We start from the raw sequence: 16,829 nt of genomic DNA on the forward strand, positions 1-16,829 counted from the left end.
TGTCCCCGGCCAATGGGGGCGGCAGGAAGCGGCGCAGGCGAGGGATGTGCTGGCCGCGGCTTCCTGCTGCTCCCATTGGCCCAGGACGGTGAATTGCGGCCAGTGGGGGCCGCGATCGGCCAAACCTGCCGCGTCAGCAGGTAAATAAACTGGCCCGGCCCGCTAGGGTGCTTACCCTGGCGAGCCGCATGCCGAATGTTGCCGACCCCTGATGTAGCCCGTAGTATCATCTTGCTAACCCATTCCACAATACTTAGGTTAGCCTTGGGCATGCTGGTGTGATACTAGTGGAGAGGGATTAGTTACATTTTGGGGGAGTGGATGGCAAAAAAGTTTTTACTAGCCTGCCCAGAAATGCCAGCTCTGCCACAAGAGGGAAAAGCATAATCAGACCCAATATGGTTTTCAGATAGGCAAATTCATCAGTAGCAACTGATTTTCTTTGAATTTTGATGAATATTAGCTCTCATTCTTTCCCTACTTTTCTTTTTTCAAATTTTTGCTTTTGTGTATGTGTGTGTTTGTTATAGAATCATAGAAGTGTAGGACTGGAAGGGACCTCAAGAGGTCTTCTAGTCCAGGCCCCTGCACTCAAGACAGGACTAAGTATTATTTAGACTATCCCTGACAGGTGTTTGTCTAACCTGCTCTTAAAAATCTCCAGTGACGGAGATTCCACAACTATTCCAGTGCTTAACTACCCTGACAGTTAGGAAGTTTTTCCTAATGTCCAACCTAAACCTCCCTTGTTGCTATTTAAACCCATTGCTTCTTGTCCTATCCTCAAATGTTAAAGAGAACAATTTTTCTCCCTCCTCCATGTAACAATCTTATATGTCCGTGAAAACTGCTATCATGTCCCCCCTTAGTCTTCTCTTCTCCAGACTAAACAAACCCAGTTTTTTCAATCTTCCCTCATAAGTCATGTTTTCTAGACCTTTAATCATTTTTGTTGTTCTTCTCTGGACTTTGTTCAGTTTGGCCATATTTTTCCGGAAATGTGGTGCCCAGAACTGGACACAATACGCCAGTTGAGGCCTTATGTGATCTTGGATCCTATCCTGCCATCTGTTTCTGTTCCAGACTTTCACTGGCCTCTATGGGGATCTGAAAATACTCACAATATAAAGTCTCATCCTGCTATCCTTCACTTGCATGTCTCCCATTGACTTCAATGGCATTTATGTGTGCAGAACTGATGGATAGGGCCCATTGCATTTAGATGTTTTTATGTGGTTTGGTTTTTTTAGGTCTGGCAGCTCCACTAAATGTACATGAAGGTAAAGTTACAGATACTTCAATACAAATTGTTTGGGATCGTGCTGATGGAAATTTTCAGCAGTATGAAGTCACATGTACAAATTGTGCAGGCACTATCATGGTATGTTTTAAAGAACATTAATTGTGTATAGTCAAGAAAGTTACTGTTGCACCGCTTCTAGTCAAATAAATTGTATCTGATGCTAACAGATATTAACCCATTCAAAACACAGAGATGCTTCAAATAAACAGTTTACTATTACTTAAAAAAACTTGAAGCAGTTCCATAGAAATACGTAAGCTATAACGTTTGATTTGTAGGTCCAAAAAGTCATGCAAGAAATGGCGTTGTTTTCCAATCTTATTCCTGGAATGCTGTACAACTTTACAATTCGAACAGAAAAAGAAGGTTTCAAAGACAGCCTTCTTGTAATAAAAGAAATAGAGACAGGTGAGACCTTACTGTTATAATCTGGTATACATTTGCCTCTACCAGTATTACTTGTATTCTCCTGCAGTTGCTTGAAAATTTTTGTCTTAGGTAGTTAGTTCAACCATCTTCATAATTTCTTCCAAGTTCTCCTTCATTGTTATCTTCTTGGCTCTTTTCTTTGGCTGTTTCCCTGCTCTGAAAAGCATATCTGGGTATGGTTAAACTGTGCCATGGTCCTGCTAATGTTATCTTAAGAGTTATGTTGCCAGATGTCCACTCTTGTGACTGATATTGCACAGTGCTTGGCAAGTGTTGCTAGTCATTAGAGAAAGCAAGCAAAATAATTTGCCTTAGAATTTCTCACTTTAATGTCTGATCCTGCTTGCTCAGTTGTTGAATTTGGGCAACTTTGTGTATTGTGGACCCAACTGATTCCTGTACATGGGTGCAATTCCCATTGGCATCCCTTTGGAGTTGCATCCATTTACACCAGGAATGAATTTGTGTGTGTGTGTGTGTGTGTGTGTGTGTGTGTGTGTGTATATATATATATATATATATATTCTCCATCTTCAGCTTTGGCTTATGAAATATCTATGTAATGTTTTTCTGCAATATTGAAGTCTCATTGGACTTCACATCAGTTGTGTTTTCTGTTTTTCTTTCTTTTCCAATTAGGTCAGTATTCTTAGGTGCTATCCATATCTGGTTTGTTTCCACCAGAGTAGGTTGGTCTGCCTTTCAGTCAGGCACTCTAGTTCGCAGAAGCATATATATTTCCCATCTCAGCTTAATAAATCTTATGTCATGGCCCTTTGATTTTAATCACACTTTCTGCTGTCTATCTCTCTGCTGCCACGATTTTTTTCTTTCTGTCACACAACTAAATTCTGTTTCCTTAAAGCTACCTCCTGCTCTCAGTTAAGGCCCTTTATCACTTAAACCCAGGTTTGTTTGCAACTTTCTTTCCTTCTGGAATTATTTTCAATCCACAGGACTCTTTCAGTTTCAGAAGTTCTGTCTCCCCTTTAGGGTGATCAGACAGCAAGTGTGAAAAATTGGGACAAGGGATGGGAGGTAATAGGAGCCTATATAAGAAAAAGACCCCAAAATCATGCCTGTCCCTATAAAATCGGGACATCTGGTGACCCTACTCCCCTTACTCAGTCACCCATTTGCACTCATAACTTACTTAGGCTGCTTCTCTGAAGACACTGCCAATTGTATTGTGTTCAAATATCACCATCAAGTGATTATACTGCCACTATCTAGTACCATCCCCAGTTAATGATTTTGCGGTTTAGAGCTCATCACCGTACTGCTGCTTCTTCCTCCAGAGATTGGTTGGCTAGTAGGGGTGACTCAGCTGTGGCTGTAAGGCTACAAAAAAGGTGTATTTTTGCGGTAAGATAACTAAAGACTGTCTCATAACACATAGGGCTGAATTAAGGACTATCGAGACTTACCTGGGTTCAATTCAAGGTTCTAGAAGGGAGTGTGCTGTAGTGGTTATTGACCCTACTGTGTGCTCTCTGCCCCTCTGCTCTTGTTCAACCCAAGCTGGCTCCTGTCCTGTACTCCTTTCCTCTTATCCACCACACTTCCCCCTCTGTTCCTATTCACAACCCCACCTCCTGACCCCTTCCACTTCTGTTCCTGGCCTGTCTGTCTCTTTTTCTATCCTTCCTGCTACTCCGAGAGTGGAGACAGAGAGGGAGCATGCCAATTCCCCACTAGTGTGAAGTCCTTGAGGGACCTTGTGTCAGTGATGTAAATTAAAGCTGCCCCTCCTGCAGTTTTAATTTGTATGGGGGCCACGTGGCTGTAAATCAGGGAGTTGTGACCAGTTCCCTATTATTTTTACTCAGAGGTATGGTACAGTGGAGAATCAAGCCCTGTATGTATTACTCTGTGTATCCTTGTGATAAGTATATTTTAGGGACTATACAAACTTTTCTAGGTGTGGTGGGTTTTTTGGCTGGGGGTAATTGGTGCTGTTAGCCCTATGATAGAATAGGCTATTTAAACATTGCTTTCTTTATTGACACAGTACCAAGCCTGGTTAAATATATGAATCACAGTAAAGACTCAGAATCAATAACTGTTACCTGGCCATCAGCACAAAATATATTTGATGGATACATTATTTCAATTATCAGCAAAAGCTTCCGCAAAGAGGAAATATTATCTTCCAGTGTAAGGTACGAGGATGATATTTTACTGCCCAATCAAATAAATATATATAACCAGATGTCACATTGCATATTTAAAGAGACTCTGCTGAATTATTATTTATATGTAATATTCATTGTTTGACAGGTAAGTTTAAAAATCATAGAATCATAGAAATGTAGGGCTGGAAGGGACCTCAAGAGGTCATCTAGTCCAACCCTGCACACTAATGTTAATGTGCACTTACGTACAGAAAAAAAAATCTTAATCTTGATTAACAAACATCTTCCTCTTCCTCTTTTATGAATCACTTTTTTTTTTTTTTTTTTTAGAAATAAACAAATCTAATGGGCTTTATACCTAGATAAGCCCAAATTAAAACCCTGGGTCTGAATACCCACCCACCAGCCTATGGTCATGTCACGATCTGGGTCAAAATTTATCATCTCAGATCCATCTCTGTCTGAAATGAATTAATGCTACCTGAATGTTGCATATAGAGTGACTGCAGGATCTGAACATGATTCCTGTAAGGAATTTAACTTGCATCATATAAAAGCAATCTCAATGGCTGGCAGCATATGCATATAACTTTTGCATTAGGTCCATGTAATAATAATTAATCTGTGAATGATGTACAGTAATAATATATATTTGTTTTCCAAATTCTTAAAAATATAACCATGTTTTTCTTAAATATGTAGAATGTTCAGATTTGAAAGTCTTTCCCCGGGGACTGACTTCTTAATTAGTATTGTGACTACCAATGGATTAAAGAAAAGCCATCCTACCACCCTCAAGATTAGTACTTGTAAGTTCATGCTTATTTATTTAATTGTCAGGGCTGGAGATAGTAAGGGCTGTTCTTTTTTTTAGAGTCTTGGTTGAAATATATTTTTATTTAATCCAGGAATCTTAATGTTATGATTAAATTCATACACATGTATAACATTCTTACCTTTTCAAGCTAAAGAGCTGTAAACATGAAATAAATGAAAATATTGAGAAACAAATAATTTTCTTCTATGTTATTAAGGGAAGCTACATGTAGTTAGATAAATGGTGTGAATAATTAGAATAAAATAATGTAAATAAAATTGCTTTTTCTACAGAATTTTGCATTACTTTCATCTCCCTAAACCAATTTTGTTTTTATAATTTACTAGTTATTTTATCACACTGTACCTCAAGCAACAACATGATCTATTATTAACATGTAGGAATGAATTCAGTCTATCCTTCATTCTTCTGAGCTATGAAATGTAAACTTTATTTTCATATTTAGTATGAAATGTAAAATATGTATTTAAAAATGTCTATAAAATTCATTCTCCTTTAAACTTGTCTAGAATATTCTGATATTATATTATGTATCTCTGTCTATCTTTACCTCAGATCCTGATCCACCCTCAGATTTACAGGTTTTTGGACAAGAAGAGAACACCGTATATTTGTCTTGGAAACTGCCAAGAGGAGGCTTTGAAATGTTTCAGGTGAGATAAATAATGTGTAAAAACTAATGCTGCCTTTTAAATCCTTTTCAGTTCTCAGTGAAATATACCATATACTGCAAAACCTAAAGGGAATTTTGTCTTTCTAGTTCACATTAATTTGTGAAAGGATTACTGTCATTTGAGGAAAATCAGCTATCTTTATATTAGGTACATATTACATACATAAAATGATGTTAAAAGTATGTTAAGATTGCACTCAAGCACTCAAAAGTAAGGGAATGCCAGAATTACCGGTAAGTTTACCCATGCAATGTTAATTTGGGCCCTCTGTGCACGTGTATTATGATAGGGTCCTACCCAACATCACATAAGAAATCTCTAGGTGAGCCTGGAATAAAATCCAGTCCTCCTGGGGCCCAATGCAGTGCCTTAACCCCAAGAGACTATCCTTTCTCTTCTTATAACCTTCTGCTTATTTGCTGTTGATCATGAAAGCATAGCCAAACATATATATTTGGCACATTCATTCTGAAAAGAAGTGTGGATCCACAGCACAGACCCCTACCTCTTAAGCTAAACACTAATTGACAGAAATGATGAGGCACCTTAGAGACTAAGAGAAAAGAAGTGTGGCCAAGTGGATGAGACTTGCCATATCAGATACAGGTTTCTGTTCCGGGCTCTGTCAGAAGAGTCCTTGACTAACATCTGTTTTACCCCATCTGTAAAATGGGAAGAATGATACTTGCCTGCCTCCTAACTAGGGTCATGAAGCTCTTCTCAATATGATAAGGGTTATGAAGTGCACAGAGATATTAATATCAGGCTATGGAAGACAGAAGAGTAGAATTCATGATTCCTTCCTGGCCAAGGAGGGGTCAGGATCCCTCTTCTTGTTGTTGATGCTGCTGCTGTGTCCTATATGGAGCTCAAGGTCTATCGGACTTGGGAGCATGTTCAATGCAGATGGAAGCGCAATGGGGCCTGGAAGCATGCTCAGTGCAGTCGACGTATAATAAGCTATTTGGGGCTAGGAGAATGTGTAATGCAAATGACACGTAGGGAGTTTTGTGAGGTTAGAAGCATACTCAGTGTAGTTGTTATATAGGGAGCTGTAAGGATCTGTGAGCATGCCAAATGCAAATGGAAGATCAGTGGGGCTAGGGAACATATTTAGTGTATATGGAATGTTCTGAGATTGTAGCAGCAAGCTTCTACCAGGCTCTACTAATGACCATCTCTGCCAAATGTCATGTCCCTGCTCCAAACCCCCAAAGCACCTCTTCAGTGAAACAGTTTTGTGTGAGGGTGGCGGGGGAGGGAATCAACATTGGCAAAACTCCTGTAATCTGAGGCAGAAACCAAGCATGGAGAATTTCAACCCAAACAATTAAAAACTGGCACATTTATAAGCAACTTTAAACAGGGGGTTATAATGAAAAATATTAGGCAACTTTACATACAGGCATCACTAAATACTCTGCCTATAATATAATATGGGGATTATCTCTATCTGAGAAGTTGGATACAAAGCTCTTGTGCATCCGCAGAAGTGGGTATTCACCCACGAAAGCTCATGCTCCAATACGTCTGTTAGTCTATAAGGTGCCACAGGACTCTTTGCTGCTTTTACAGATCCAGACTAACACTGCTACCCCTTTGATACAAAGCTCTCTTAGATAATTAAAAGGAGAAGTTTGTGCCCTTTGATATTAGAAATTGTATTTTTCTCTATATTTGCACTAAGGTTTCAGATTTGACATGTGACATTGACGTCCTATAATCTGAGTTTTCTTAATATAGCAGTTTCTTGGATTGGTACCTCCACTAGAGTAAGAATACAGTGTTCACCATCAATCTGATTTACTGAGAGTGGCCAGTGATCCCAGCCACAGCACAATTCATTCATGCATCCCATAGTATTTTACTCATTTTTAAAATAAGTTCTCTTTGATTTTCTATGCCAGCTGAGATGTGCTTTTGAAATTGTTTGTATGTGTTTGGCAAGGGTGTATTTGCCAAATCATATGGAAAAAAAATTGTAATCACTAATATTAATCTCTGTGACACAGTATTATTGTTTGACTAATCATAGAGGAGGCAGCCATGTTAGACAGTGTTTTTCCTGAATAAATGAGATTGTGTAAAACTTTAATGAGAAAGACTTCAGTAGACTGGTTACTTAGCAAAGTGTACCTGCATAATTGGGATCATTTTACTAATCATTTAAAATTAATCATCCCAGCTCACCATCTTTCCGTGACATGTATAGTAGTTTGTAGAGTGAAGATAATACTTAAAATGTGCTTTCTTGTTTCATATATATATGTAGATATTTTAATGCATTACTTTGCTTTTAGTATTTTGCCCCTCTTTGTAATTCACATGAATAAACAACATTGTCCTTGGAGTTAAGCCCAAAGAAACAGGCACTGTGCTGGGGAGATACACAAGGGTCTGAGGGGATGGAATCCGCACTCCCAGCCACTTCCTGGCTGTACTACTGTGCTTTCAGATCTCTCTTGCTCCTGTGATACTTCTCGTCACCCCCGAGCCCACCTGTCCTGAAAAAGCAGCTGGTGGATCTGTGCAGTTGTGGCTCTACCTTTCCTTTCCTTTTCCCTGGCCCAACTCTTGCCCCTCAAAAACCATGCATGCTAAAGCCTAAGAGGCTCTTATAGAGCACAGCTCTGTGGCACATGTGTTTTCAGACTTCCTTCATGTGCTTCTTAACTCTTGCTCTCCTGTGCTGCAGAGTTTCATTGTATGCAGGGCTTTCAATGCCCATGGAAGGAACTAGGGCAAGACTGGTCTCACAGACCTTGAAACTGCCTAGGAATTTACACTGGGATTTTCAAAGAAGCCTGTGGGAGTTATGTGGCCAAATCCTGTTTGTTGGTATGATCCAGTGCAATGGTACTATCCCTCTGTGGTGGTAGAAAGCAGTTATACGGCTTTGGAGTAGGATAGAGCTGCTGAAGCATACCAGTAAATGGAGTTGGGTGTCATTCCCTTAGGCTCCTTTGAAAATCCCAGTTTTAAAGAATATTATATGATTTTTTTCTTTTGGTCCAGGTGCACCAAGAGCTCTGAAGTACTTGGCCCCAGCCCAAAGTAAATCTATATGCCTGATCCTATCCATTAATTCTTGGCCTGCTCTTTTACCCATTAGGTAGTTCTTATTCTTTACATCTTCACTCTAATCCAAATGGCTGGTAGGTGGTCTCCTTCAACTGGGGTCAGTACTGCTCTGTGACTCAGCTAGCCGGGTTTGCTATTAAAGTGTACTGTTATTTTCCTTTAGAGCACAAGTACCTCACCTGTCAGCCATTACTGAGCTCCATCTGCCTGGGAAATGAATCTCCTAAAGTCATGCCAGCCACTGAGTCAACTACATCGCTCTGCCAAGGTGTTGAGTGAACTGTTTAGCCATTACTCTTTCAAGCTATTTAAAAACCCCTATGATAAAATAATATACTGTAGTTTCATAAATTTAAATTAAACTGTTTGTTAAAAGGGAAAGTAATTATTTCTGTAATGTTACAGATAACCAGGGGCAGGGACCTCATCTTATTTGGTGCCTATACATGACAGGGGCTTGTGTGCACTGCTGTAGTATAAATACCAATACATTAGTAAGAAACATGAAAATAAAATGGAAAGAGAAGTAGAAAGGTTAAGACATTTCAAATTCCTTCCACAGCTGTTTAATAAACTCTTTGAAGATAACTGAATTTGCCACTCCAGCATATAAGGCAGTGCTCCCCAAACTTATGAATGCTGAGTGCCACTTCAGTAAAATGAACTAATTCATGGCCCCCTGAAACCCACCATGTGTTATTAAAGGCCTGCCTCTCTTAATTTGTACAGCTCCCAACACCGCCCCACCCCATGAGCCAGTCCTTGCATGGGGGGGATACCCCACCCTTTGGAAATACTGCTATAAAACAGGGTTTTCATTTTCTCTCTTTTGTTAAATAGTGAATTTAGTGTTTGTGAAGCTGCTCTACTACTGGAGGGGGCAGGTGGCTCTGGAGATGGTGCAGACGCATAGGACCTCAATGCAAATAGCCCTGGGTTCCAGCAAATCTTCCTAAATTTGTGCAGAGGTCTGTGGATCTGTGGTGTATGAGGGCCAATTCCTCTCTGCTGCTTCTGCAGGTGGCGGTGATCTGGACAAATCACCTCCCTCCCACCCCCCGCTTCCTGATAAAACTCTGTGTTGGCCCCATTTGGAATGGTTAGGGGTCTGGATCTTAGTTATTTCCTTCTTTAAATATAGAGTGATGGAGGGAGGTTAACTGGAGTGAAGCCTTAGTTTTATAATGATGAAAAGAACATAGACTTGTTTTCTGTTGACTTCAGTTTCCCCTCACAAGTATTTTTGCTGCTTCAAATGCAGATTAAAATGGGGCAGAGGATGTACTTTAAAGTCTTTTACTATTGTTATTATTTGTATTAAGATTACTCTTAGGATATGTCTACACTGCAGTGTAAGCCCGTGCTTGAGCCCAGGCTCAAAGCTAACCCCCTTGCAGCTACACTAACCCGTTGTCACGGACTCACAGATCGTGCCCACTCTTGGTGGTCCGTGGGGGGTGCCCCTTTCAGTGAGACAGCCCTTCTCAGAGGTCCACTTCCTCTCGGGGTCAGGCCCCTCCACCTCCTGGAGCTGCACCTCTCTGAGCCTTAGCACACCTGTTTCTCGCCATGGGCCCCCTCAGGGAGTCCACTCGCTCTGGACCCCCTGTGCCTCCACCCCCAAAGGGGTTGATGCAACCCTGTTCTCTAGACCGGAGTGACTCTTAGCCAGCATAAAACAGGAGGGTTTATTGAGAGTTGAACACAGCACAGGAAACTCTCAGGGCCTCAGGCCTGGCCTCCCTCAGCCCAGCACACCCCCGTCTCCCTGCATCCAGGTGGGCTCTGCCTGCTCCCCCTCTCCAGCCCAGAGCCCCCCTGCTCCCCGCTGGGCATCTGCTATCCCCGGCCCCAAATCCCGCCTCTGTCCATTATCTTTTCTCCAGGTAAACAGGGTCGTAAACTGGGGCCTCCTCTCCTTGCTTCTGTCCTCTGGCTGGAACCGGCTGGTTAGGTCACTGGGTCCTCTCTCTGCAGCCCATTGTCCTCCCACGGGCCAGAACTGGCTGCAACTCCTGAGCTGGGTCTCCGCGTCGCCAGGTCACCGGTCGCTGGGGTATCCATCCTCCAGGCCTTTGGCTGGGGTCCCAAGTTCCCTCTCCGGTCCTCTGCAATGACAAACTCCCTCTCCCCTCACCTCGTTAAACCAGTAACACCCAGGGAAACTGAGTCCCACCCCCTCCGCATGCAAACCATTGAAACCCCACAGAAAACAAGAAAAAACCCACTTCGTCACACCCAGTGTTCAGACCAAGGGTCCCAGGATCCTGCTGGGCTGGAGGTTCCAAATTTGAGCAGTACGAGACCTAGGGTCCAAGCCCTATTGCTTTGCAATGTAGCCACAGCCCCACGTGACTCAGGTCCTAGGAGTCATCTGGAAGTACAGTAGAACTTCAGAGTTACAAACACCTCGGGAATGGAGGCTGTTCCTGACTCTGAAATGTTTGCAACTCTGAACGAAATGTTATGGTTGTTCTTTCAAAAGTTTACAACTGAACATTGACTTAATATAGCTTTGAAACTTTACTATGCAGAAGAAAAATGCTGCTTTTAACCATCTTAATTTAAAGAAACAAGCACAGAAACAGTTTCCTTACCTTGTCAAATCTTTTTTAAAACTTTCCCTTTTTTAAGTAGCTTATGTTTAACACAATACTGTATAGTATTTGCTTTTTTTGGCTCTCTGCTGCCTGATTGCGTACTTCCAGTTCCAAATGAGGTGTGTGTTTGAGTGATGTATTTGTAACTCTGAGGTTCTACTGTAACCCAAAATTCCATGGGACAACTTCTTTTGTCTTCTCTATCCCAACAATCTGCAATCCACTCTATTGAAAACAGAAGCCTCCCCCAACCTCTTAGCAAATGGCAGTAACTCAGATCAGCATTAACCCACTGTGTTTGGATCACCCATCTGCAAACACACTGTCAGAGACCCTCTTGAGTTTGCATCAGAGAGCAAACTGATCAAGCCTTTTGCAAAGCGAGCTGCTTCCTGGTAATGTGCTGGGTGGGCTGTAAAGTTTTCCCACAGTGCACCATGTTCCTAAGTCTAGAACAGCCACATTTTGGAGAGGTGGAAGGGGGCACTAGGTATAGGGTTACTTTGACTCAGGTCTGCACTGCAATGTGAATGCCAGAGCCCTAGGTTCAAGCACTGGTCAGAAAATTCTTAACCTAGGGTTAAAATACAACATAGATGCTCAAGTCCAGGAGTTCCTAACATGGGTCAGCTGACTCGAGTCCCACTAACTCTGGGCTTACATTGCAGTGTAGACATACCCTTAGAGGTCTCAGCTGAGATTAGGGCCTCATAGGGGATATCTACGCTACACACTAAGCCCTGGGCTTGTGGACTCAGTGTTTCTAAACCCAGGCTTGAGTGTCCTTACTACATTGTAAACCTAGGTTTACAATTGCTGGTCTTGGGTCTCACAGCTGTGCTAACGCCTCCATACTGCACTATGCAGACCTTCTGATTCAGGTCTGCAGCTTGACCTGTGTCCACATTGCAAGATGACAGGGCTTGGACCTGAGTCACGGTGGAATTTGAGCTCTGACCTTCCCCTCTAGCAGGGTCCTAGGACCTGGATCCTGAGTCCTTGCTGACTCAAGTCAGACTGATTCGTGGGTGGGTAGAAAAGGGGCTTGGGCTCAAACCTGAGTCAGAGCTAGGACTTTGTGTGCCGTGTAGACGTACCCATTGTGCTAGGCACTGTATAAACACACACTGATAGACAGTCCGGCCCTGAAGCACTTACGAACTAAAGTGACAAGAGTGAGAGGGGAACTAAAAGCACAGAGAAGTGAGGTAACTGCCCAGTGAAGCAGAGTAGGTCAGTGGCTGAGCTGGGACTAGAATCCAGGGCTCCTGACTCCCAGTTTGTGCTGGGTCCACTAGTCCAGGCTGCCTCTTTTAATTACCCTAATTTATTACAGATTTTTGTGGAAAGTGTTACAAAACTTGTGAACTCTAGTATTAATCTCTGAAAAAGATTTTCTGTCTTTGCAATATCTGGCTATTATAATACATTTTTACTATGAGCAATTAGCTTGCATCTCTGAACATTACTACAGTGAGGTGAAATAATTTGATATTAAAATGTATTTTTCTTCTGTAGCTTTCCTATTGTTTGATAACAAACAGTGAAACACTACGTACAACAAATGTGTATGGCAGCAGAGCTGTAGTGAAAAATCTGACCCCTGGAATGGACTACTTGTTTCAATTAAAGACAATTAAAGGCTTGGATTCCAGCATGGCTGTGGAGAAAAAAGTCACCACAAGTGAGAAAACACCTTATAGTTTTTCTAAGTTGGTTTCTTTTAAAGTGGCAAAATAAACAGGCTAGTTGTAATGAATATATGTGGTTACAAAAGAATAGTGCGGTAAAGTGAAGGCTATGGGCTACATTCAGCTCCTAGTTGCAGTGGTAATCCAGAGGAAGGTCTTATGTCTAGTCGCTGGGTTAAAACTCAAGAGCTGTGGGTTCAATTACAGATACAGCATTAAAGGAAGAGATGTAGCTACTACATGAAGCAACAAACTTCCAGCTCTAGATGTACCATCTCCATTGAATGTTCCAAGAACAGATCCTAATGCTTTTAATATGATCTTACACTTTACTTTCAAGTGTTTCAGCATTTCTTAAAATTCCTGCAAAATAGAGATACTAAACTGGAGGATTGCTCTGGTACAGAGGCTGGAGCCTACTCAGGAGAAGAAACTCTTGTGCTTGACTGTGCTAGAAAGCATGACAGAGTAGACAAATTGTGCTCCAAATACTCAGCAGGTACAAAAAGTAAACACCAAGTTGAAGAAGTTCCATTGCATTGGCAGTAGTGCTACCAGAGAATAGCATGGAAAGAGTAGGGGATGTTTGGGGAGGAGTCATGGAGAAATAGATTTACGTCAGATTCTGGAAAAAATAAATCAACCACCAAACTCATACACACATCTCTCAGCCCTTCCCTCCTCTTAGTTTGTGGTTTCCTATGGTTTATTTGGTCCCAAACTCCTTAACCATTGAGAAATTTAGTGAGCTTGCTCTGCAAGCACAGCGAACCTACTCAGCCAGTTACTCACAGGATAGCCAGCCCCAGCCCTGCAGATTCTTATTGATGCAAAATGCATCCCAGGCAGAGGGAGTAAGCATCTTCCCCTATTTGAAAAGTCCATCTTTGGCCAAATATTCTCATGAGTATTGAGGATCAATCCAATATGTAGCTGGGAAAGATGTAACTGTGAATAGGGTTTTTCTTGCTCTTAATAGTAAGCCCTGCCAATTTTAACAGAAAAATGTTGCATTAATTAACAAGATTTCAGGAGACTGCATGCAAGCTTAATTAACATTTCTGTAATGTGCACAGTTAGGGAAACCTGAGAAGCATTTTCCTTCAAATTGTAACAAGGCACATATGTTAAAGAAAACACTATTAATTATTAGTTATTAATTATTAATTAAAAATAATGTCATTTTAGAAACACTATTATAAGTACAAAAAGTCTTTTTTTTAGTAACTTTTATCATTGACCCTGGATAGTTAGATGTGTTGACTTTTAAGTGAATATATGAAATATTTAGTGACTTAATTCCTCACTTATAAAATAGTATTGTCCATGATATTTTTGTAAACTTTACATTTCTGTGAATAGAATCATTAATGTTATTTATGAAGGGCTCAATTCTCATGTCTCTGCAACTCTGACTAGATGTATTATGTACATAGGGTGCATAGCCACTGTACTTGCTTCCCAAATCCTGCCTTCTTTCTCCAGGTAGCAGAACTGTACTGGCTATTCTGCATCCGTGACCAGAAAATCTCCTGAAAAGCTTTATATTTCATAATATTAGGAAACCTCAAAACATTCACATTAAAACTCCTTATTTTTGCAGATTGGTGTAACTTTTAGTTGAATATGATAAAGTCTATTTAAATTAATTATTTATAATTTATTTTCTTTGTCAGTGTAATATATCTGTCTATCTTATTTATCTTTTTTCTTTAAAAATGTAGAACCAGCTGGGATATGTGGTCTAATGTTAAAAAAGGCAAATACTGGCTCTGCCACACTCATGTGGAATCCAACCAGGACCAACTTCACCCATTATACAGTATCTATATCAAACAGTACATTCAGGAAAGAATATAGTATTTTGGGAGTGCTGAATGAGTACACAGTTACAGGACTGACTGCTGGCGGCATTTATAATTTCACAGTGCAGAGAGTCAGAGGTTATGTTGAAGGAGCTATCGCGTTCATTGAAATTGTTACAGGTTTGTACATTTTCTCTCTTTCTCTTCATTCTTGCAAGTGGATAGGCATCACATTCTGGGTATAATTCAGACCAGTGAGGGGTTGTGTCACCACCTGCCCTGCAACCTTGCGTGCCTCACAATGCTTTGCTGTTGTAGCTCCCAACCTGGGCTGCTCACAGATAGCAAGCAGGTCATACCTTGATTGTTTGTGTATAGCTATAATCCTGATCCAGCAACTCTGACCCCAGCAACCTGTTGGCAACACACCAGCCACAGTCTGGCTTTGAGCAGCCTTGATTACTACCTGCAGGGTGACCTCAACACACTCCCAGTCTTGAATTTCCCGCAAAACATGTGTTCTGCACTGTCCAGCCCTCTCCTGGACAGTTATAGGGTCATTATGCTTGTAAGGGGTCAATATCCAGCACCCTACTACTTTAAATGGTTTTTTATTTTAATCAATCCAGTTGGAGCATCTCTCATTTTAAGCTGAGTTTTAGTAAAAGAAATACTGCACACACCTTATTTAAGAGCTTTTCACATAAACACTCAGAAAATAAAGATCTTAAATTGATAGGTTCTTGTAGGAATCTCATTAATCATAGATTATAGAGAAAGATAATGGCCTTAAAGAGGTTTCTTTAATTCAAATCAAATATATCCAAACAAACGAAAAAGAAAGGCCCTTTTCTTACTTCAGAACATGCCACTAGTCAGGAAGATGCTGAGTTCATCTGTAAATATGAAAAAAACAAAACAAAAATGCTGGCACTATGAAAACTGCTTTCATTACATGCTGCTGGACCATAATAATGTTTCACAAATCATGATAATTTGATTTCTCATCTTATGACAATATCATGTGATTTGCATTTATATAGCACTTGACAGGCAAGGATATCTGAGTGCTATTAAGGATAAAATCAAATCAAAGTAATGTTTACTGCTAAAATGGCAGACCCTATGTATGAACTATATGAACAAATAATAGTTGGGCTAAAATACCAGTTTAAAGAAATGGATTTGGAATTTAGACCCTCCCTCACAAAAAAGCAAATACTCTGTGATTGTTTAGCATCAATAGAAAGGGTAATTCTCCATCCTGGGAGTAATAGCAAAAAGTAGTGACAATAGGCTGAGTCAGAGGGGAGCTGGCTGGGGAGAGAAGGCCATGCAGTGTAATACCTGGGTCTGAAGGGCAGAGGGTGAGGTTGGGAAGCAACATATTGCTGGCCAGGAGGCCATGGCAATGGCTCATAGATAGCCAGGAGTAGCTTACAAACCAAGTTAGGGGGCATGGTTACAGGCTATAATGAGACTACATGTGCCAGATAAAAGGATTGGACTCTGGCTGGGGGATTTGCAGGCCAGGGACATGAGGGCATCCAGGAGAAGGCTGGCCTGGAGTGAGTATCCCTGGCATAAGGCCTTAGGAGCCCCATCGTCAGACTCCAGTAGTGGACTGCCCGTAGGGGTAGGGTGACCACCTTTTCAAAATGCAAAAATGGACACATGCAGTCCTATTACCCCCAACCCCGTCCCGATTTTTCACATTTGCTGTCTGGTCACCCTAAGTGTCCCCCTTCTGTGGCCCTGTCTTCTGCTCCTCCTCTTCCCTCTGAGGCCCCGCCCTCTGGTCAGGCCAGAAGTTGGAGCTGGGCAGTGTTAAGAGCTGCCAGGAAGCCCATGCCACAATGGGGAGCCCCGGACCTTCCACCTGCCCTGGGAAGGAGGCCAGGGTGCCCGAGAGCAGTCTCTGGCCCATGTCCCCACCCCCTGGGGTGAGCCGCTCAGGACAGGTGGAGGGTCCAAGACTCCCCACAGCAGTCCGGACTCTCTGAATGGCACTTACCACGGCCCGGCTCTGGCTTCTGGCCTGGCCAGGAGTGGGGCCTTGGGGGGAAAAGGAGGAGCAGGGGCGGAGCCTTGTGGTGAAGAGGGGCTAAGGCCCAGCTCATACACCTCCTCCACTCGGGAAGAGGCTGGCTCTGCCCTTGAGCCTTAGGTAGGCGCGCAGCAGTGCTGCAGGGAATCCTGGACAAATGCTGTCCTGGAGTCATTCAGCCTGGGGCCGGGACTTGAACTCTGCGTTTCAGGACTGTCACACCCAA

General features: G+C 41.9%; 1 protein-coding gene across 1 annotated transcript in view; it reads left to right on the forward strand.

Annotated features, from left to right (window-relative positions):
• Positions 1–16,829, forward strand: part of PTPRQ (protein tyrosine phosphatase receptor type Q) — a 205,334-nt gene that overhangs the window by 34,222 nt on the left and 154,283 nt on the right. Inside the window, exons 13-19 of the mRNA XM_034764828.1 lie at positions 1,251–1,381; positions 1,582–1,711; positions 3,744–3,894; positions 4,570–4,676; positions 5,261–5,358; positions 12,579–12,744; positions 14,476–14,736. Of these exons, the coding sequence (XP_034620719.1) occupies positions 1,251–1,381; positions 1,582–1,711; positions 3,744–3,894; positions 4,570–4,676; positions 5,261–5,358; positions 12,579–12,744; positions 14,476–14,736 (1,044 nt within the window). The remainder of the gene's footprint in view (positions 1–1,250; positions 1,382–1,581; positions 1,712–3,743; positions 3,895–4,569; positions 4,677–5,260; positions 5,359–12,578; positions 12,745–14,475; positions 14,737–16,829) is intronic.

Source organism: Trachemys scripta, chromosome 1, assembly GCF_013100865.1.
Source record: "Trachemys scripta elegans isolate TJP31775 chromosome 1, CAS_Tse_1.0, whole genome shotgun sequence".
Taxonomy (NCBI): Eukaryota; Metazoa; Chordata; order Testudines; family Emydidae; genus Trachemys; species Trachemys scripta.